At 37.4% G+C, this 22,748-nt stretch overlaps 3 protein-coding genes and 1 long non-coding RNA gene across 4 annotated transcripts; 3 read left to right on the top strand and 1 right to left on the bottom strand.

Annotated features, from left to right (window-relative positions):
- The first annotated feature begins 80 nt into the window (after positions 1-80).
- LOC106719003 (GTP-binding protein 10 homolog) lies at positions 81-1,314 on the top strand. Its single transcript, XM_014513233.2, has one exon. The coding sequence runs from the start codon at positions 119-121 to the stop codon at positions 1,274-1,276; it is 1,158 nt and encodes a 385-aa protein (XP_014368719.2). The 5' UTR covers positions 81-118; the 3' UTR covers positions 1,277-1,314.
- A 2,154-nt stretch (positions 1,315-3,468) lies between these two features.
- LOC106719002 (BTB/POZ domain-containing protein 9) lies at positions 3,469-10,587 on the bottom strand. Its single transcript, XM_045686764.1, has 15 exons — positions 10,443-10,587; positions 9,574-9,673; positions 9,114-9,277; positions 8,905-8,968; positions 8,315-8,471; positions 7,690-7,789; positions 7,393-7,521; positions 6,999-7,158; positions 6,333-6,555; positions 5,689-5,848; positions 4,980-5,107; positions 4,330-4,569; positions 4,116-4,194; positions 3,932-4,040; positions 3,469-3,802 (listed from the first exon to the last, which is right to left on the bottom strand). The coding sequence occupies exons 2-15, from the start codon at positions 9,644-9,646 to the stop codon at positions 3,648-3,650; spliced, it is 1,941 nt and encodes a 646-aa protein (XP_045542720.1). The 5' UTR covers positions 9,647-9,673; positions 10,443-10,587; the 3' UTR covers positions 3,469-3,647.
- Positions 10,588-11,488: 901 nt separating this feature from the next.
- LOC106718977 lies at positions 11,489-22,614 on the top strand. Its single transcript, XM_045686798.1, has 12 exons — positions 11,489-11,636; positions 11,915-12,140; positions 12,211-12,996; positions 13,312-15,426; positions 15,975-16,200; positions 20,012-20,151; positions 20,800-20,971; positions 21,084-21,240; positions 21,334-21,402; positions 21,534-21,591; positions 21,660-21,845; positions 21,924-22,614. The coding sequence occupies exons 2-12, from the start codon at positions 11,988-11,990 to the stop codon at positions 22,113-22,115; spliced, it is 4,254 nt and encodes a 1,417-aa protein (XP_045542754.1). The 5' UTR covers positions 11,489-11,636; positions 11,915-11,987; the 3' UTR covers positions 22,116-22,614.
- Positions 21,329-21,731, top strand: LOC123723605. The gene is made up of 3 exons (XR_006756799.1): positions 21,329-21,402; positions 21,534-21,591; positions 21,660-21,731. It is a non-coding gene; the product is annotated as an uncharacterized LOC123723605 (long non-coding RNA).
- Positions 22,615-22,748: the final 134 nt, after the last annotated feature.

Raw genomic sequence — 22,748 nt, 5'->3', positions numbered from 1 at the left:
CTCTGCATTTTAAAGTTAGCGTATCAAATGTCAAAATGTCAATGTGACAATGACATAAAGAAATGATTTCAAGTGTTTATATAAAAACATAAAAGTAACCTATAAAAATACTTAAACTATGGTTTTTATTACCAAAATTTGTTATGCAGTTAAAGAAATAAAAATACCACGTAATTATTTACGTAGTAAGTTTTTAGATTCCGTCAGACTACATGTAAAAGGTGGGACCGGTGGTACCGGGCTTCCTAAGTTCGGAGGTCTCGGTGGTCAAGGAGGATGCGTGTACTGCGTAGGAAGCGAAAATGCTAATCTCAGACATATGTCAAAGTATCGCGCCAAGACAATCACCGCTGGACATGGAGAGGATAGCCGAAAAACTAAGATAGTTGGAAACCCTGGTTCTGACATTAAACTCGAAGTACCGCTCGGTGTTACAGTTTACAGAGAAGATGGCAAAGTCTTGGGTACCATAGACAAAGAAGGTGATACAGTCATAGTGGCTAGGGGAGGTCCTGGAGGAAATCCAGACAACAACTTCTTAGGGCATTTTGGTCAGATACATCATATACGTTTAGATCTTAAACTAATTGCAGACATAGGCCTTGTCGGTTTTCCGAACGCAGGCAAGAGTTCTCTGCTAAAAGCTATTTCTAGAGCCAAGCCACGGATAGCAAACTATCCCTTCACTACGATAAAACCAAATAAGGGCATAATCCAATATGAGGACCTCAGGCAAATCTCGATGGCGGATCTGCCAGGTTTAATAGAAGGGGCACATATTAATATTGGTCTAGGACATAAGTTTTTAAAACATGTAGAAAGAACAAAATTGTTGCTGTTTATTGCTGATGTTGAAGGTTTCAGATTGAGTCCAAGGCATACAAAGAGAACATGTTTAGAAACAGTTTTATTGCTGAACAAGGAGTTGGAACTGTATGATCCTGAATTGCTGAATAAACCAGTTATTTTAGCCATTAACAAAATGGATTTAAATGGTGCTGAAGATATTTTTGGGAAAGTTAAAGAATCACTTTCAAATATACACAATATTATTGAAAAAATACCTGAAGAAATACGTCCAGAAAATCTAATTTCATTTCAAGATATAATTGGTATCTCTGCATTGAAGGGAAGTTCTGTAGAGGATCTGAAGCAGCTGCTCAGGAAGAGACTAGATGACTTAGCAGAGGAAAGTAATCCAGACATAATAGAACCAAGTAAATTATTGAAGAAAAACAGAGCCATTGTAAGAGAAAGAGGGCCACAGATCACATGATGTGTTGTGTAATTTGAAATTAAATAGCTGTAAGTAATAAGTATTAGCAATTGTTCATAGTTTTTTTTTAGTAAGTTTGTTTAGTAATCTGTCAATTCCTTAACATTTAGTGGCTGCATTTCACATAGAGAAATGTTGATAAGCAAAAAAGCAAACACTTTAATATGCGTTTATACAAAAAATAAAACACAAATATTATACAATTAAAACTTTATTAAAATTTAATTAACATTCCAATTATCAACTAAAACAATCACAACTACAAACTTGTATTACAAATTGTCTTCTCCCCGTTGCCAAAGACAAGCCTTTCATTATCACAGCAATCAATGTTCTCTACTCTTATGCTTATAACAATATTACACAAAAAACATACACAAGATTAACTACAATATATGTTCACTTAAAAAAAAAAAAATTTGTTTAGTGCATCCTGGTAATGAAGCTATGGAAAATTTTTAAAGCCAAAGTTACTTATCCTTAGAGAATATCCATATATATTCTTTTAATCATTTTCATAACTGTATTTTTACTGATAAAAAAATCTACATAAATATAAGATCTATCAAACATAAAATAAAAATTTTAATGATATGGAAATCCCTATAACAATATTGTAATATTCCAACTGACCTCTATACATGGACAGGCTGTAAGTCATGATATTTTGTGCCAATTTGATTTGCGTCCTTTTGGTAGAAGTGGTGAGAACTCAAATAATATATTGACAGTTTGTTTCCGAAACCAAAATCCTCATTTAAAACATTATTATCTCACAGGTATATCTTTTAAATAGACATTTTATTCTCAGAAACAGTTAGTTGATAGTTACATCAAATTGCGTCGGAATTAAGCAAAATTTCCAAGCAACGATCTATTTGTATAGAGATCGGTGAATATTCCTAATTTAATTTTCATTTTGCTGCAATAAACCAAGATATGAATGGATATGAAAATATTATATTCTCTTATCAAATACACATTACATTAAACTTATAACCTAAATATTAAAACATTTCGTGCAAAGATATAACAATAAAATAATTAGGCCACACACAATTACGTATTGTAAATGAAAGTTTCTATGGATATAGTATACTAGCTATCGCCCGTGAATCCGTCCGCGCGCAGTTAAAAAAAATGAAAAATAGATGTTGGCCGATTCTCAGACCTACTGAATATGCTCACAAAATTTCATGAGAATCGGTCAAGCCGTTTGGGAGGAGTGTGGCAACGAAAACTGTGACACGAGAATTTTATATATTAGATAAACTTAACAACATACGCTTTGAATCTAGATAAATGATAAAACAAAGATCAATTTCATGACATATTAAAATAATATATCACACAATGAGAAATTTTTTTTTTTTTATATTACAAGGTAGTAAACGAGCATGCGGCCACATGAATTCACCGAAATAGCGAAGCGACCGCTGCCCATAGACATTCGCAATTGCAGATGCGTTGCCTACCCTCAATTGACAAAGGAGGAAACACACAAAAAGAGAATTTTAACCTTCCTATGCATCTCCTCCATCAAACCCACCTCCCATTCCCATCCTTTCCTTATAAGAGAAGGGGTGGAAAGAGAAAGAGGATTAAAATAACTATGGGGACTAAATATGTTTTAGGCAGGTGCAGATTTACTTGCTATGTGTCGCAGTCACTAAGTGTCACACTAAGCGAATACTCAAGACATCCAAACTGATTCATTAAACAACTTAGTGGCAGTGCTAGTTTCAATTTAATTTTTACAAGAGAACAAATAAAAAAAATTTAAATAAATCACAAATGAAACATTTATGAAATCAGAATAGTAGATATTTATGATACAAAGAATGGCCGTTTTATTCCAATTGCGATGTATTTTTGCATGTTTACGAAATGGAAATCCAAGTAAATAATTTAAAACATCAAAGCGAGACTAGAAGGTATAGACTAAACACTAAATAACTAGAGAAAAAGATGTCGTTGCGATAAAAATTAAACTTAATTCTATTTTCACACACTTTCTCAAATATACATACAAGTAGTAAATTTTTTAAGGTTATAAAAATGTTTGAAAAATGCATAAGTGACATTTTTACTAAAAAGAATACATACCTTTTTAATTATTCTTTTTATATTCGCACACTCAATATTATTTATTATTTAATTTCGAATTCGTAAATATTTCAATAACTGGCAACACAAAAAAAAATTGTCATTCAATTCGTAACCACATCGAATAAAAGAGATTTTTAGAATCACATACACTTAGTCACATTATCCCAGATCGGTGACTTCTATGACGGATGACCATTGCCCGGTGTCATAAGTGTGTCATAGAGTGTCAGACGCAGTGGCAGTGCGCGCGGCGGGCGCTGCCTCACTCGTCGTAAGTCTCGGCGGCCTCCTTGGCGGTCTCCGCGGGCGGCACACTGCGGCGGGACCTCGCCGACCCGGCCGAGCTGGTGGAGCCCGCGGACTCCGCAGACCCGGTGGGGGACGCCGCCCGCACTCGCTCCGGGCTCACGCTGCTGCCTGTGGACCATAAATATACTGTAAATCATCAATATCAATCCAGCTCGAAGTCATTAATTGGTCATGCGGAAGTTCTAAGTGTAGGTCCTAACGACTCTGAGTGCGATATAATTTGTAATGGGTACTGACTGGTGGGGCCGGGCAGGGCGCGGTCAGAGCGCGGCTTCCTGCCGCTGGCGGTCTCCTCGCGCGGCTCCTCCACCTGCGCCGGACACTCCAGATGCACCAGGTGGAACACCTGCACATACAGTCATAAATTATAGCGTCTGGTGTTACAGAGATTTATTACATTTACAAGTGGAAGATGAAACACCTCATTGACAGAGTTGTGAGTGCCGACAATACGGATGACAGAGACTGGCCGAGGACTGAAGTAGATCACCTGCCATGACCTGCAATTTTACATTATAAATTACAACATAATTTTTTTTTATATGTCATATACATCTGCAATTGAATATGAGTGACAAGGAAAAGGAAGTGTATGTGTGTGTGTGGTGGGTGGTGAGGGGTAGGGGGAGGGTGACCTGCAGTGGTCGCGCGTGCGGTCGGCGACCATGTCCCAGTGCCAGTAGTTGACGGAGGTCTCGACGTAGTAGGAGTAGTGTCTGTAGTCGCAGTCCCACAGCAGCAGCCGCACCGAGGAGAGCATGTAGGGCTGCGCGAGCTGCACCACGATGGCGCCGGAGCCGAGCTGGTGGCAGGTGTAGCCCTGCTCCCAGTCGTAGTGCTCCGTGTCACCGTTCAGCAGGGCGTTGCGGGATCGGCTGCGCACGAGCAAATATTATATTGAAAACTTTATATTTTGACAACTGTAATATCAGCGATGAGCACAATTTGTTACGTTTTGTTGGAAAATATGGGTGCATACCTAACCTAAGGAAACCATTTTTTTTTACAGACCTGAACATCTGGTTTAAATGCGTTTTACAAATACTTTTTTCATAGAAGATAGCACAAAGCAATTTTAATACCCTCGAATAGTGGTATGACTTCTAAACCGTATTTTTTTTAATTTGTCTACTGAACAAATTTCTATCTAACATCGAGTCGCGGGCGACAGCTAGTAATAAAACAAATTTTCAATTTTCAATCCGTTTGCAAAAGCGGGAATACGTTGACTTTGCTGGGGACAGCAGCCAAAGTGGTGCATATGGTGACATGACATGACACATACCTGATGCCCTCAATGACAACAGCTGCGAGGTCAACAGTGGCGACGTTGTGTGTGGGTCTCACCAGACCGTTGCAGAGTGGAGGCACTCGCGCCGTGTACAGCGCCTCCAGCGACACCGCGTGGAATACCTGTACACAATACACCATTTTGTATTTCTAACGATTGCCGGCGATTTCATCAGTGCGGAATTAAAAAAAATAGCCTATGACATGCTCGCGTACATCAGCTACCTTCCAGTCAAAGACCGGATAAAATCGGTCCAGCCGTTCCGGAGATTACCAGGAACAAACACGACCTTGCGTACAGATAGACAAAAATATTTGAAAATTATTTTTTTCTTTATTAGTAACGCATCATGTGGACATACGATTTCTTTTTCTCGATGTTAAAGACACTCCAACTTAATTAATATGTATATTAACCAACGTTACATCTCATAAATTGAATAAAAAATTTATTTAATCAGTAAAATAGATATATGCAATTATATTGTTAAAATGTATACTTTTCTATGATCGAGGTCACTCACTCAATGGAAACCAATAGTACTTACACTATAAATAATAAATTACAACATAAAACTTACAGGTTTTATCTTAAATCTATTAAAAACAAAGATTTCATTTCATTAAATGAAGAAATAAGTTTAATTTATACCTGAAATACTAAAAAAATAAAAACAAAAATGTGTTACATAACATGGCAATACCTTGTTAACAGTGTTGCTAGTGCCTACAATCTTGATGAACTGGACGACGCGCGCCTCAAAGTAGAGGTTCTGCCAGGAGCGGCAGAAGTAGTTGCTGTGGTCCACCACCCTCACCCAGTCCTGCTGGTCCACCGACACCTCGATGTAGTACGCGTACGACCTGCGCATGCGCCTGCACTCTTCATCACATTATATTTGATCCATAGAGATTTCCTTCAGATATATCGATGGGTCCTATTTATATAGGCCTAAGTAACAAATTGATGATTTGAACCTGCCTTTTAGTTTAGTTAACAACATGCAATAAACAAAATATATATTTACAGGTGTAAATGTAATTTTTTTGCTGAAATACAAAGGCGTATGTGGCATATCTATCTATATATATAAAAGAAAGTTGTGTTAGTTACACCATTTATAACTCAAGAACGGCTGAATCGATTTGACTGAAAATTGGTGGGCAGGTAGCTTAGAACCAGGAAAAGGACATAGGATAATTTTTACCCAGTTTTCTATTTTTTATTCCGCGCGGACAGAGTCGCGGGTAAAAGCTAGTTTTCATATAAAGATGAAACTTATCGTCATCCTATTAAAAAAAAATGGTAAGATAAGCAATATTTCTTTTCGAGTGACGTGTGTGATACCTGTGGTCGCGGTCCCAGAGCAGCAGACGCAGATGGTTGATGATGGTGGGATGTGCAAGACGCACAGTGATGCCGGGGTTGTCGGCGGCGTCGCTGATGGTGTGCCTCGTGTATCCGCGCTCCATGTCGTAGTTGTCCACGTCGCCGTCCAGCAGCGCCGACCTCATGTCGCCAGATATGACGCGAGCTCCGCGCTTCGGAGTCGCTACGTTCTCCTCCGGCACTGCACAACAGTCAACAACGTCCCATCTTCATTTCATTTTCTGCCACCTCATTCAATTAATTCAAATAAGGAGAAAAGATGAAGTTTCCTATCATTGTTCAAAGTTTATAATAGTTATGTTAAAAAATATATAAAAACTACTTTGGCACATAAAATGCCAAAAAAGAAAATACAAGACAATTACACTTTTTGGACAGGCTATAAGACGTGGTATTTTGTGCCTATTTGATTTTCGCCATTTTCTCCCAACGGTAGAGGTCAGTAACAGACGCGTTAACATCGGAATGAAGCAAAAGCTGTCACTTCCAAGCAAATCACTTATTTATAGAGAACAGTCAGCACTGTAGATCATCCACACCTATCGCTAGAGAAAAGTTTCCCCCCATTAGTTCTGTGATGAATGTTTCTGAGTAGTCAAAAGTTATAGTATGTATATATCTCACGTAGGAAGCCCCGATGTGGCAGGTCGGTGCTCTTGGTCTGCGTCTTGTCGTGTATAGCATCCAGCAGCATGTCGGGAGTCACCAGCGCCACCGGCCGCACCGCAGTCAGCAGCTCCTCCAGAGACATCAGCGTCAGCCGCACGCACTTTAGGATCTTCTCCTGACACAAAACACTAATTTTACTCCCCTTCCTAACATTGGACAGGGGAGGGGTTGTATAGAAAGTATGGAAGGAAATAAATTATCTTTTTTCTGTTCATTTCCACCGCACTTCATAAAAAGGTAAGGCATCTGAAATGTTCTTATTAACTGCTAGAAATTCATATTAATATTGTAACGAAAAAAAAAAGATTAATATTATTAACCAGGCTAAGTAAATTTAAGTGGTACTTACGACTTGCATCATGCCACTATCAGACTTGACCCACTGCTGGTTGGCGGTGAACCAGTTACAGACCGCCTTGAAGATGTCCACCTCGGGCGCGAAAAACGAGTCGCGTTCCAGTAGACCCTGCAGCGCTTCCTGAATCATAATACACAAATATAAATAATTGTCACATACTAGACACACTTCTCTGAATCTATCCTAAGGTATACAATTTAATGGGTCTTTAAGAAAGGGTTTCCAAAGCATCAGACTTTAGTAACACCATACTGTTCATACAACATTCCATGCATTTTCATAACTTACAACAGACAGCTGTAGAAAGGAGTCATGCTGCAGCACCTCCGTGGCGTTCCTATCCAGGAAGTTATAGCAGTAGTCCATCAGCGCCTCCAATCCATACAGTCTATGAAAAAAAGTTAAACATTTTTGTATAGATAAATCAGCTTTATCTTTCGGATATTCCCATAATAAAATTAAAAATCACATGCTAAAAAAAATTATGTATAATTTCTCAACTCCATACAATCATGAAATAATCTTCTATCTTATGACCTTCCGTAATAATAATTATTATTTTTTATATTATAAGGTTGCAAACGAGCAAATGGCCACCTGGATTCGCAGCAATAGCGAGGCGACCGTTGCCCATAGACATCCACAAATGCAGATGCGTAGCCTACCTTTAATTAATGGAGAAGGGGACGCACAGAAAAAGGATATTTCTCCTTCCTATGCGTCCCCTCTTCCGCTAAATCCACTTCCCCTTCCTATCCTTTCCTATAAAGAAAAGGATGGGAAGGGAAAGAGGACAAAAATTTGTGTTTCAAATGCAAGAACTTCTTGAACCAAATTGGTAGTTCCCGAATTAAAGGTATACAAACATACAAACTCTTCAAGTTAAGATAGATTAATGCACTAGCATATGTACCTGGCGGCGTCGAGTACTGCGCAGACATTCCTCAGTGCGAGCACCTGTCGCAGATAGTCTGATATAGCAGCCTCCAGCTCCTGGAAGTTGAATTGGTGCGCTAACCCCAGCATATCCAGCACTGTCTCCTCACGCAAAAGCGACAGTCCCATGTGTCCTGGACAAAAGAGTTACACTCTCCATTTATTGTACAACAAACTTAAAACTTAATCTTAGTTCTCGATCTACTCAAATCAATATTACAGTTACATAAAATCGATTATTGATATTAACATAGTTTAAATCAATTAAATTTTGTTCTTTAAAGTATTATTTGTAAGTGTTTTTTTACATACAACTAGAGTAATAAGAGTATGAATTGTTCAACATATTAGTCATCTATACATATAAAAGAAAGTCATGTTAGTTACACTATTTATAACTCAAGATCGGTTGAACTGATTTAACTGGAAATTGATGGGGAGGTAGTTAGAACTAGGAGACGGACATAGGAACTTTTTTATCCTGTGTGCATTGTTTTTATTCCGCGCGGACGGAGTCGCGGGTAAAAGCTAGTTTATAATATATTAATTTATGCAGAATTAACTTACCAGAATAAACATATCGTAACAGTGCTTTAAACGCCTGTAGAGGTGCTTGCAGTTCTACTTCAGCCTGAAACAATATTTTTCTTAATTACCTGCATATCTATATGAAAGTATGTCTTTATAATCATATTTGGTTCTTAGGTGATTGTACTACACATGTATTGGTAAGAAAATTTTACTGTCCCTACAAATATTTATAAATGTTACTTCACCTGGTTGGCTTCCCTCATGCCTCCATACAGTAGAGCTCTGAAGTAATCACTGCTGGCCGCAAGGATCACTTTGTGGGCAGGGATCCTCTGACCCTCTACTATCAGGGTCACATCTGAGTACTCTGAGGATAAACAGAGAGACCCAATGTGCTCCGACAGGTGGCCTAATAATAGAGGAAATAATATATAAAATATTGAGATAAAAGATAATGCTAACACACACTCTTAAGTACTTTGCTTATATTTATTTTTCTTTTTTGTTATTTTTTTGTTTTGTCTGCCTCATATAGTTAATTCAAGTCAATTTAAATACAGTAAAAATAAAATAATATTAAATTAGTAGAAAAAGGTTTAATTTATTTAAAAAAGTATGCTTGTAAACAACATTACTGATATACAAAATTTCTTTTTCATTAAGTTTTACTTTATTATTTATTTTTATTAAAGAAAAAAAGCATACTTATATGTTCAATATCTCCAACCCTGGCGCTGGGAGAGTTGTTCACCGTCATGTACTGGTGTTGGCTGCTCATCTTTAACTTCCAGCATTGAACGCCGGTCTATATGTAATGTTTCAGGAAAAAAAATGTGGTAATTGTTAATCAAATCTAAAAATTTTGTTAAAAAGTAAAAGCATGTTATTAGTGCAAACTAATAACTATGATGCATGGTTTAGAGGTTTGTAAATGGAACAAGTATAGGATATTGCAAAGAAAAGTCTGTCGCTGTCTTTTAGATAATAAACTTATACATTTTAATTAAAACTGCTTAAGTAATTCTGATTGTTTCTATAACGATTTGAAATTGTTCGATATGTACATAATGTGACACGTAAAAATAAATATTTTGCAAATGTTACTATAAAATGAGAGCGTCGATGGCTCAGGGGTTAAGCACTTGACTTGCAATCTGCGGGTCCTGGGTTCGAACCCGCCATGTACCAATGTGTTTTTCGATTTTCGATTTACATATGTACATTTATCCGACGTTCTTACGGTGAAGGAAAACATCGTGATGCAACCTGCACATATCTGAGAAGAAATTCAATGATATGTGTGAAGTCAACCAACCCGCATTTGGCCAGCGTGGTTGACTATGGCCTAGTCACCCCTAACTTGGGGTAGGCTCCGAGCCCCTCGGTGGGAACGTATAGTGAGCTGGTGATGATGATGACTATAAAATAATATGAATAATAAATTAATACTTCTAGATTTATCGAAGCGTATACCGGGTATATGTTACGAAAGATTCGTGTTCTCTTATTATTTGTGTAAATTTTACTGCGCAATGACACAACTTAAGACAATTAGTATCAAATAATCCAGGTACCTGAATATGTGAAATTGATGAAGTGATATTAGAAATTCAATGAATAACAATTTACACTGTAACAATAACAAACTCCAGTTTATTTTAGAGAATTATAAATAAACACTCGAAAAGGTAAGCAATATCCTTTGAACTGACATTTGCATTTGACATTTTGTTTTTTTATGTGTGTTTCACTTTAATTTATTAGCTATAGATATAGGTCTTTTTTCTTAAGGTAGCCTTAAACATTGCAATCCCATTTTGGACCTAAAATACCAAAATTTTATAAATTATATTATATTTACAAGTAACTTTTCATCAAAACATATATAAGTAATATATAATTTTTGACTTCAATATATTCAACAACTCAAATCATTGAGCCGCTTTTTATAGCGTGCGAAATAAGCAAAGATTCAATAATAATTTAAGTTTATTAAGCAGTTTTTGTAAATCGTTTTGAAATAAATATGACATCACATAACATGGTATAATTTATTTTTTATTGATGTATCCAAACGGAAAACTAAATAAACGGAAACTCGTAGCGGGAACGTGAACTCTGAACATAAACTTGTACATTTGATGGCTATCTATATTTTTATTTCCGTTTCGGTATTTCCTGTTTTCGTAGTAAATATATATTGAACATCTCATTAAAAAAAACACCCTTAATGTTAAAATCCTCACGAACGTATTTAAAGTATAAGTTGCCAAATAATTACGTAATAAATACTGTTGAGTTTACATACTTTTGTTATATTGTACATAGCAACAATGTGACTATTTATTTAAATTACTTCTTTTAAAGCTTACATTAATATGAAACTTTGGGAAATGCACCGTAATGTATCATTTCAGAAAGCTGTGACATTAAAACTTTAAAAAATAGCTTTATAATTTGATATGTTATGTATTGGTTATGATAATGTGCGCTCGTCTTTCATTTTTTTAGCTGAATAATCGGGCGCGAAAGCACCGTCATAGAAATGCTCGAATTTCATTGGTTAAAAATTTCGAAAGTACCAACCTAACGAATGCTGTAATAATTTGGCTATGTTGTCAGAATTATTACCAGTTGTGTAGGCAGGTAAATTTTGTCGCTTTGCTGAGTTAAATTTATTTTTCTTTAATGGTTTTCAAGACGAAAATGACATTGTAATACCTTGAATAATACCAAGAAAATTCTGCTTCAACTTCAAAATAATAAATGTAAGTAACAAAGAGCCGTATTAGTGTTTCGAGAACTTTTCTTTTTAAAAGGTTGTGGTCCTGCAAAAGTAGCTGCACAATTGATAGAGTGCGATAGTCGCGAAAGAAAAATGTTCTAATTTTGGTTAATGCAATTGAATAGAAAAGTAATGTAGTTTCTTTTAGATTGTTTTTAATTCGGTGATAAAAACTTTATCGCTGCGTATTAATAATATTTGTCGTGAGTTATGCGCAGAAATTTTTTATTTGACAATATTTAATTTTTAAATGATTTCCAGGTGGTCAATAATGAATTGCAAAAGATAATTTAAACTTCTGTAATGAATCTGTTAATGTTTCTGAGATCGAGAAATGGACAGGCAGCAGACTAGTGCACTTCAAAACTTTGACGATCCAAAAACAGATATATTAAAAAAAAGATTATTAAAGACTTCTAACTCAAACGTTAGTGGTGTTTTTTCACAAAATAGTTCGCAGAATAATGTACTGTTGAACACATTGCGCGTGAGTTTAGCTATTATATCTCGTAAATTTCAATATGTTGCGCCGATACTAACATTGTTTTATTTTTCAGGCGCCAATCTCGAGCAGCATGATCGTGTCCTCAATGCAGGCGCCGCAAAGCTCGATGCCGATCACTCATAACTTAGTAACACATTCAATAGCTCCTGTGAAGATTCATCCAAATAATTCCCCATATCCTCTGCAGCTGTCCACGGTACATGTGCCAGTGCAGATACCTGGTTCTACTTCTAACATAAATGTGCCCGTTCAACTCTCAGCAGCTACAAACTCTATGCCATTACAAATAACACCTGTCAGTCTTCCCTTACAAGTTTCTGGTACAACCAATGTACCCGTCCAGTTACCAGCCGGAGAAACAATAAATGTTCCACTGCAGTTACCACCGGTTAGTCAAAATATACAGATAGGTGGACAAGCATTGCCTCCTATGCCACTTTTACAAAACGCACACAGTTCAATATTCCATGTTCACATGGGTTCAAATGCGAGACCCCCAAATATTGATGTAAATTCTGACATGAGTGTGTCAAGTTCAACACAGCCTTATCTTCCTGATTCAACAATTCAAGTCAAAATGAACAACCAGACATCAGTAGGTCAAGTTGTCTCAAATTCTGGTATGGTACAAATACCAAATACATCCAACAGTTCAATACAATTATCATTACCAAATGCTGGTAATTCTGGAACAGTGCAGCTTCGAGGTGCACCAAGAAGTGTGCCACATGTTGTGTATATACAGACACCTACTGGATTGAAACCTGTCACTAACACGGAAGTTATAAGCCAAGCCAGCACTAGTGGGAACCCACCACAGATCATAGTAAGGAGACCAGTGAGTTTCTTTTCATATACATTTTTTTTTATAATTGTCTTATATTATCATTCAAATATTGTAAAATATGGAGGTAAATGTGATAAGTGACTTTGCAGTTATTGCTAATTTGTTATTTTCCTTTGGCTTTTACAGGAAAAAAAAACATTCTTTCTAAAATTAATCTTTCGAAAATTAATCAATACATGTTATTTAATTATAATTAAATTTATTTAATTTCTAATTTATGTGACTTATTATACAATAGCAAATTTAATTTTTTCATATCTGATGTGAGCATGTAAGAGCAAAAAGAAGAATTTTTTTTTGTTACAGGTTGCTAATAATTCAAACATTCATTTGATATCAAATGTAAATAAACCCACAATTGCTCAAATGCCCAAACCAAAGCCATCAATACTGGCACCAGCAAATGCTTCTCAACCTATTGTCATCCAGAAACCAAAAGCAAGTGATAAAATGATGGTCCCAGTGAGCATAGCTCCCGTAACACAAGGCAAACAGGCCATTGCATATTTGGGGCCCGTAAAGAAAAATACTAAAAACATATCAGAAAATCAATCCATCCTAATATCGAGCAATCAACCAGCTCAAAACTCGAATAATCAAAAACTCTTCTTGACTCCGATGAATATGCCCAAAATGAATAATACAAAATTTATTTTACCAGTTACGTTACCAGCCACCATGGCTTCAAAGGGTCCGATTATAAATTTACAAATAGCCAATGGACAGATACAAAATGATCCTCAAGGAAACATTACGGTTATGAGAGATACTGCCCCTATGGATACATCTGATATGCCACTGGTGACACCTTTATCAAATCTGGTAAATGGTAAGGACATTGCAGTTAATCAGAGTATACAAGATAAATCCTGTGCCATATCAATACAGGGCTCACGAGCTGAGCCTACCGGTGAACAAGGTGAATATACTTTGTCCATACCAGAAACAAATGCCTCTATGAATGATGATATTTATACTGTATCCATAGAGGATGAAGGCGGGCAAACACATGAAAAATCTTTTACTTTAGCAATACCAGAGAAAAGTAAGAGTTTATTAAACAAAAACATCATAGATAGAGATATCGGACCTCCTGCTGTGGCAGCTCCCGCTATTCTTCGACGCTCTTATTCCGATACTAGTGACAGAAAAGTGTCCAATGCAAGTATGAAAAGACGCATATCGCTGTGTAATGAAAATTATACAAAGAAACTCACTAAGGAGACCTTTACACAAATAATAGAAAAATCAGAAGTAACAGATTCAGAGAACAATGATGATCATCGTGTGCCTTCTTTGTTCTGTGACGAAAAGCTAGACAAAGAACTAGATATCAAAATAACCACTGAAGATTCGGACTCTGAAGATGATAAAAATAAAATTAAATTGATCCCCGAGGTAAGCGTTAATATTACGTACGAAAGCTTAGATGAAGATAATTCAAGGAAAGGACAAGAGAGTAGTGAACCCACTTCGGAGGAAGACCCTCCAGGTTTGATATGGAATAATGGTGTTGCTCACTTGCAGGGCAGCGGCCTACAGTTTCAAACTAATGAGTTTGGCTTAATTGATTTGATATCTAGCAACGGTAATGTTAAGGAATCATCTAATATTGGAGCTAAGTATAATTCCCCAATAAAGCAGGACAACGGGAACACCGCCAGGGAAAAGAAGCCCACCTCTCCGGAGGATCTGTACCGTTGCGAAGTGTGCGGGTGTCACGGCATGGCGGCGGAGTTCATCACACCAAAGTTCTGTAGCTTGACTTGCCAAGAGGAGATGCGGAAGGTTACCCAGAAGAAGAGGGATAAAGAAAGACTTGAGAATGCAAAAAAGAGAAATAAAATAAAGAAGTTGCTAATGAGAAAACAAGCGGAATCTGATTTGATACAAGACAGTAAAGATAAAGTTTCACCGGGATACGAATCAATGCCGAGCGATATCCAAATGTCGGAAGTTCCATTGCTTCAAATGACTGAAGATTACGAAGATGAGAAATATCCTTGGATGTGCGGTAAAAATGGATTCTCATGGATGCGTTATTTAGATATATGTAAGGCGAAAGCTGCGCCTGTGAAATTATTCAAAGACCCGTTCCCATACAACCGGAATGGATTCAAAGTTGGGATGCGTTTGGAGGCAATAGATCCTCAGCACCCGTCGCTGTTTTGTGTGGTGTCGGTGGCTGAGGTGCAAGGCTACAGGATGCGTTTACATTTCGACGAGTACCCTGACGTGTACGACTTCTGGGTGAATGCAGACTCAATAAACATATTTCCCCCGGGCTGGTGTGAGAAGAACGGACGAGCCTTGAAGCCTCCTGCCAGCTACACATCCTCGTCTTTCTTTTGGCCTTTATATCTGAAGAAATTGAGGGCTGTCGGCGCACCAAAACATCTGTTTCCACATGTGACTACAACGGTAAGTTGTACATTTCAATAAGGGCTAATGATAAAGTTGTGTACTTGTTACAATAAATTTAAGTTGTAGCTATTAACAACTTATTTATATAACATAACAATAACTTAAGATAAACTTAAATATATTATGTCAACACTGCTGTTCTTGTATTTGTATATTAATAGTATGATAGTTATGTCCTATCTATTCATAAAATTGAACTAAATATTACACACCCATACCGAAATGAATTTTCACTAGTGACCAACGATTTTGTCAGCATAGAATTTAAAAAAAAATACCCTATGTATGTCAGTTACCTTCCTGTCAATATCGGTCCAGCCATTCCTGAGATTGCCGGAACAAACTCTGACTTGTGGACAGACAAAAATTACACAACTTTTATACTTTATCTTCGTAAAATATGAAATTTTCAAATACAGATACTCCAATTTTAAAAGTTAAAAAAAATATATTTTTTTTTTAAATTGTCGAATTATTGTAAATATGTCTAACTTTGTTATTTCACGTGTTAAAGTCATGTGAGTGATATATTACTTTGTCGTCAGATGGTGAAGCCGAACGGTTTCCGTATCGGTATGAAGCTGGAGGCGGAGGACGTGCAGAACGAGATGGTGTGCGTTGCGAGCGTGGCCGACATGCTGGACAACCGGCTGCTGGTCAGCTTCGACAGCTGGGACCACGTGTATGATTACTGGGCCGATCCAACCTCGCCATACATCCACCCCGTGGGCTGGGCTGAGGACCACGGGTACACCCTCACGCCGCCCAATGGTCAGTATTACTAATATTATAAATGCGAAAGTTTGGATGAATGTTTGTTATTAAACATAACTTGAATAAGGTGTAAAGATGTCGAAAAAATTTGATTCAGATGTAGAACATAGCCTGAACGAACGCATTTCCTAAGTTTTTTTTTAATACCGCGCGAATGAAATCTCTTGCAAAAGCTAGTATTTTTATAATGAACTAGTGGTCGTCCTCGACGTTGTTCGCGCAGAAAAAAAGAAATAGTAGCCTATAATATGCTGATATGCATTAGCTGCCTTCCTGTCAGAGTCCCGCCAAAATTGGCCTTGTTAGACGTTAGACAGACAGAAAAAAAAAACAATTTAAAAAATACATTGTATTATTTTAAACTAGCATTTACCCGCGACTCCGTCCGCGCGGAATAAAAAAAATGCACACAAGATACAAAAGTTCCCATGTCCGTCTCCTAGTTCTAAGCTATACCTCCCCATCAATTTTCAGCTAAATCAGTTCGACTGATTGAATATCTTATAAAAATTTGGAGTTTTTTTTTATTTTTTGGTACTAAAAAGTTGAAAGATAAATTTCAAATTTTATTTCCTAGAATAAATTCTAGTTAAAACTTTTAAATGAGAAACATTTTGGAATTTTACGGACTTTGTGCTTGTAAATCAACCGTGCATTGTACATAGTCCGTGTTATAACTTCCAGACACCTTATAGCACTTTGATTTGTTCTTTTTCTTATTTGCAAGTCAAACAAAAATTATATAATTCGTATATATATTGGTTAACTTCAAAAGGCCTTTAGCGAAGTTTTCTCTTTTTAATAAAAACGTCGATCTTGTCTTGTGCACAACGGGGTCAAGTGGACAACAAAATAATAATTTGCGCGACGCCCTTCGTTTTCGTAAAGGATTACGTGTCGGAACATTAAACAAGTAAGCTGGTTAATTTGTTACCTTGATACAGTGCGCGGTCGGGTGGATATATTTTATTGATTTTGTAGGAATTTCACTATAATAAAAAAGTGTCATAATAATAATGCAAAAAGGGGCGCCTTGAATAATAGCAGTTTTTTATTCATTACATAATTCATAATTCAAATTAAAAATATTCTTAAGTTCTTTTTAAGTTGCATCTTTTTTCAATTGGGCTTGTCGTAAGTGTTCGTAAGTAGTTTAAACGTTTAACTTACCCAAGATAAGAATTTTAATGAGTTACCTAATGATTTCAATGAGTTTTGAGGAAAAAATCCATTTCAATATATTTTTTTTGCAGTTCAATTATAACGAGAGTGTATTGACTGTGTTATTTTATTGTCACCCTACACCGCACTGACACATAAGTTTGTTTGCGTACAAACAGGAATGCGTCTGTTATCATTATAGCGACGCCCTCAATTTCCCTTAGCGGTTGCCCACTGTCAAGTATTAAATACCCAGTACTTATTTACCTAAATTTATATCAACATGTCGAACAAGTGCACATTTAATTGTTTGTAATAAGTGATTTTTTTTTATAATTAATAGTTGTTTGTATGCTCTCGAAAAGTCAATTTTTTACGTCATATATTTGGATGAAAAATTATTCTGCTATCGTCGTCCTCGTCGTTATTAATATCTAATATATAAAATTCTCGTGTCACAGTTTTCGTCACCGTACTCCTCCGAAACGGCTTGACCGATTCTCATGAAATTTTGTGAGCATATTCAGTAGGTCTGAGAATCGGCCAACATCTATTTTTCATTTTTTTTTTTAAATGCGCGCGGACGGAGTCGCGGGCGACAGCTAGTGTACCTATACAATTTTTGATTAGACCTCTCATCAAAATAAACGTGACAGATTCTACCAAAATTTTAGGCCGTACCGGTTTAACAATTAACATAAAGTGTTAATAAATAAATTAACAAAAAACATGTTCTACCCTTGCTTTGTACTCGAAACAAAGGAGGTAAATAAAAACATAATCGCATTTATTAAAGGTTAATTGTTCATTTATTCTTCACTCGTTAGTAAGCAACTTAAATTCATTTTTTTTATTAAAAGAATACATCAATATTCTCTACAAAGATAATTTCACAGATTTTTCGTTCTTTAGCATTGTAAACACTACCTAATCTTGTAAGTTGTGGTCTTGAAGAGTTGCAAGTCTATTGAAACATGCATTTGATAGATTTCATTTTGCATTAAAGAACCATTAGAATACAGATTATTAATTGATTGTCCTAATAAGATTACCCGAGTTAAAAACCTCGACGTCTCAATAATAAAATGAGATGTATTTATTTGGAATCGCTCGATATACCTACATTTGTTTACGTCGCGGCTCGCGGCACGGCAGTCTGTCGACGTCTCGCCGACCGTCGCGTCGTCGCCTCGGGTCCGCGCCCCCACACTATAAATATTCAACATGTCGTATGATATTAATTTACCAAAATATGTGCAACTTAAAGTTTGTCTTAAGATGTGAAGTAATTTTATACGTATAAAATGTTTTGAGTTGAGTGTACAGTTATTTTTGTATGTGTAAACGGTAATTGAACGTGTTTTTGTTTTTTTGTTGATATTTAACTTTATTTTTTATTTTTAATGTGGTTGAAATGATTAATTGCTATTGTGGCGATATGTTTGGTTAAGGTTGTTTACTGTCACCTTTTACCTTTTGAAACCTTTGATGACACATTGATTTGAAGACATTGAAAACTTTCTTTATTTATGTGATTTGAAGAAATCTTAAATATACCGGGACATTAATATACCGGGACGGGACATAAAAGCAAATATATGGTAAGCTTTTTTACAGTTAAATGTTTGGTTATTGTAGTAATATTTTTCCTTTTCTTAAAATATAGAATACGATAAAGTTCAATGCTTGTGATCGTATACAAATCTTGATATACCGGATTTTAATTTGGCCGACGCGCACCTATTTTTTTTTTTTTTTTTGTTAATTAGCTAGGATAATAATTGCTGATAGAATTGATGAAATCGATAATTTTGTCTCGTTGGTCTTTACCAAATATTATGAAAAATATAATCTTATTTTTTCTACCACTCAAATAGTAGTATCGTCAATGTTTAAATAAATGAAGAGCCGTCTGTATAAAAACCTATACACATTATGACATTTTTTTAGATACGTTGTGAACCATGAACTCGGTAATATTTTTACGTTTTCACAAAAAAAAACAATTTGATTTATCGATTTTCGTTCCGACGCACCTCAAATCAAAAGGTACGTTGGTATAAAAACAAAAAAAGAAACATATGTATTTTATCAATATTACAATGTAACCAGCACTTCCTCTGGAAAAGGGCGTAACATACATATGGTACATCTAAATATAACATGTCTCTGTTTGCTTTCACTTCATTGCGCTCAAGTAAATTATATTTTATTACGATTTAAAAACACTGTTATGTAATCGAAACTGATAAAAAACGTCATTGCAATATGAAAAAGTTTCTGCTCTTTTAGTATATTCGAAATTCAAGTTAAATAACATAGAATCTATTCTGCCAATTATTTATAAATAGCTGTCGCCTGCGACTCTGTCTGCGCGGAATTAAACAAACGTAATAAGTAGCCCATGTGTTCTTCCAGACTATGTTCTATATCTGTCCCAAATTTCATCAAGATCCGTTAAGCCGTTCTGGAGATACATTCAAACAAACATCCATCCATCCATGTAAACTTTCGTATTTATAATATTAATAAGATGGGGGATAAGATTCCATTCTTGTGTACAAATAGGAGTTTAGATCATTCGTGATTATCTTGACGATGGTTCTATGAATAGTACATGCAGACGTGTACGTGTGATGTTCCGTAGACTACAAGGAGGCGGAGACGTTCAGCTGGGAGGCGTACCTGGCGGAGACGGGCGCCGCGGCCGCGCCCCCCCGCGCGTTCCGCCCCCGACCCCCGCAGGGCTTCAAGCCCGCCATGAAGCTCGAGGTGGTCGACCCTAGGGTAAGCATCTGATGCATTCATTCCTCCTCATCCAAAACCAGGATCTTGTTAACCATATTGTACATTCGGCTGCGAAAATCAGTCAGTAAAATGTATTGCTCGTATTAAGTTAAACAAAAGTTTTTACACAAGTGTTCAGAGCTTGTATTCTGAATCAGCATTTAAACTTAAACGTGATTATTTTATTGCTGCGAACGTAGGGAACTGAACTTGATACTCTAATGTCTGACAGTACGCAGTATATTAAATTTCATCATATTTAAAGTAATTATATTATTGTTCACGAGTCGATGTAATCGGTTTTTGTTTTTATTTTAAATTCAAAAACAATCGTCCCCCATCCATAACAATTGTGTGAGTGAGGACTTTTACATAATTGATGATCATATTTGTGTGTCAGTGTGACATTAATGTGTTATTGATGTTTGAGCCGCGCCGCACTTTCAGACACGATACACGCAGGTACTGCTAATGACTCGTAGGTTGCGTTTTATTGATAATGTAAACAGGAATAGAGATACATTTGTTAGTTTTTAATGTAAATGAACTGAACTGACCAAAGCAAAGCTTCAAGATGTTAGCGTATTGAGGACGTCCTCTACCTGTAATTCGGTGAACTTGGGCGATGAGTTGTGTGATGTGTGTCAGGTGCCATTCCTGATCCGCGTGGCGAGCATCAGCGAGGTGAAGGGGCACCAGGTCCGCGTCACATTCGACGGCTGGCCCGACACTCTCTCCTGCTGGCTTAGCGACGATTCGCCCGACATGCATCCCGTCGGCTGGTGCCTCAAGACCGGGCACCCCCTCGAGCCGCCTCTAAGTAAGTACAACTTCACAGATGCACCACGATTTCTGATAGAACTTATCGATTCTTTACTATTGCAACTTCAATGTTTTGATACTCTTCTAGTAACACTCTATTTGATTCACAGCGGAGGAGGAGCGCAGCGTGAGCGGTCCGTGCGGCGTGGGCGGGTGTCGCGGGCTGGGCTCCGTGCGGGGCGGCGCTCACAAGCAGCACGCCGCCGCCTCCGCCTGCCCCTACAGGCCGCGCGCGCCGCTAGACCCGCCCGACAGGCTCGCGCCCCGGTATCTACACTACCTACATGTATATGTCTGGATACTGAGAAATTCACATTGTTTTTTTTTATTAATTCGCATAAATATTATTGTTTATTTCAGAGCCAACAACAAGTCCAACAAGGTACAAGTGCAGAACAACACACCCACCAACGACGCGCCCAAAGAAAAGTACGTTGATACTTAAATTACTGATTATATTTATTACCAAATGTCGACCGTGACATTGTCAAATACGTGTCAAAATTTGACCAATCAAGCGCTTATGTTTTGTTATAGAAATTATTTTTTTATTGACGCAGGTTGCCTCGCGGTCGACCACCGAAGCATAAACGCGTTGAAGTTATGAAAAATGAGCATGTAAGTAATGAGTTGCTCGTTAAAAAAACTTGCCTTTGTGATGGACAATAATGAAGATTGTTCATCAGTGTTCGGACGAGGAGTCGTCATCTAGCGCGGCGGGGTGCGGCGGCGCCGGCGGCGGCAAGCGGTGGCGGGGCGGCGGCAGTGCGGGCGGAGGGAGGGACGTGTCATGGCCGCAGCCCCCGCGTGCGCTGCTCGCTGCACACATCTCCGAGCTAGCACTCTCACACGACCCCGTGTCCTGGTCCCAGGTCAGTATTACATCGACATGATGAGTCGCTCAGTGATGGTGGGTATTCGTAAGTTAACATGAATGTATGTGTTGCCAGAGCGAGGTGGAGGCGCTGGTGAGCCGCGTGGCGGGGCGAAGCGCGGGCGCGGCGGCGGCGGGCGCGCGGCTGTCGGGCGCCGAGCTGCTGATGGCGTCGTGCGAGGAGCTGGTGGCGTGCCTGCGCCTGCGCCTCGGCCCCGCTGTCAAGGTGTACGCGGCCGTGCGCCAGCTGCGCGACTCGCTCACCTGACCCTCGGTCGCCTGCCACGCCATTACAGTCTTTATGTAAACTACATACGGACCTGTATGGCACAAAACGTAGACTAAGATGGACTGTTCAATTACCTAAAGAATTCGGCGTGAAATAAAATGAAGTTGACCGTTCACCCACCGAATGCGTTGCCACATTTTTTTGTTATTTAAAACCGATTTGTGATGATTTAAGTGTATACTCACAAACTTTGGTTATGAAGAAGAATACCGGTTTAGTTTTACTTTTAAAAGTTTTTACTGATATTTTTATTAGATAGTGGTGAAGGTGCAAGTTGGAACACTTTATTGTTTTGAATGTTACAAACTGTTTCCGTGACTGTTCAGTGTACATTGGTATTATTTTTGAACTGTTGCATCGAACTTTTAGCAATTTGACAATGAAATTTATTGTGACAGTGAAGTAGTGAAGTGTATTTAAGATTCGCCATCATGAATTATTTATAAGTTGTACAAGTGTACACCGTTGAATGTTAAACCGCCACACTATAAGTATTAGAAAATTGACAAACTTTAGTGATGTGAATTTCTTCAGTGGAATATTTGACATTGGAAATTGTATTTCTTGCTAACTTTACCTTTGAAAATTTTGATATAAACTATTAACTTGTAA

The sequence above is a fragment of the Papilio machaon genome, chromosome 4 (assembly GCF_912999745.1).
Source record: "Papilio machaon chromosome 4, ilPapMach1.1, whole genome shotgun sequence".
Taxonomy (NCBI): Eukaryota; Metazoa; Arthropoda; class Insecta; order Lepidoptera; family Papilionidae; genus Papilio; species Papilio machaon.
This window is presented reverse-complemented; position numbering and strand designations above follow the sequence as displayed.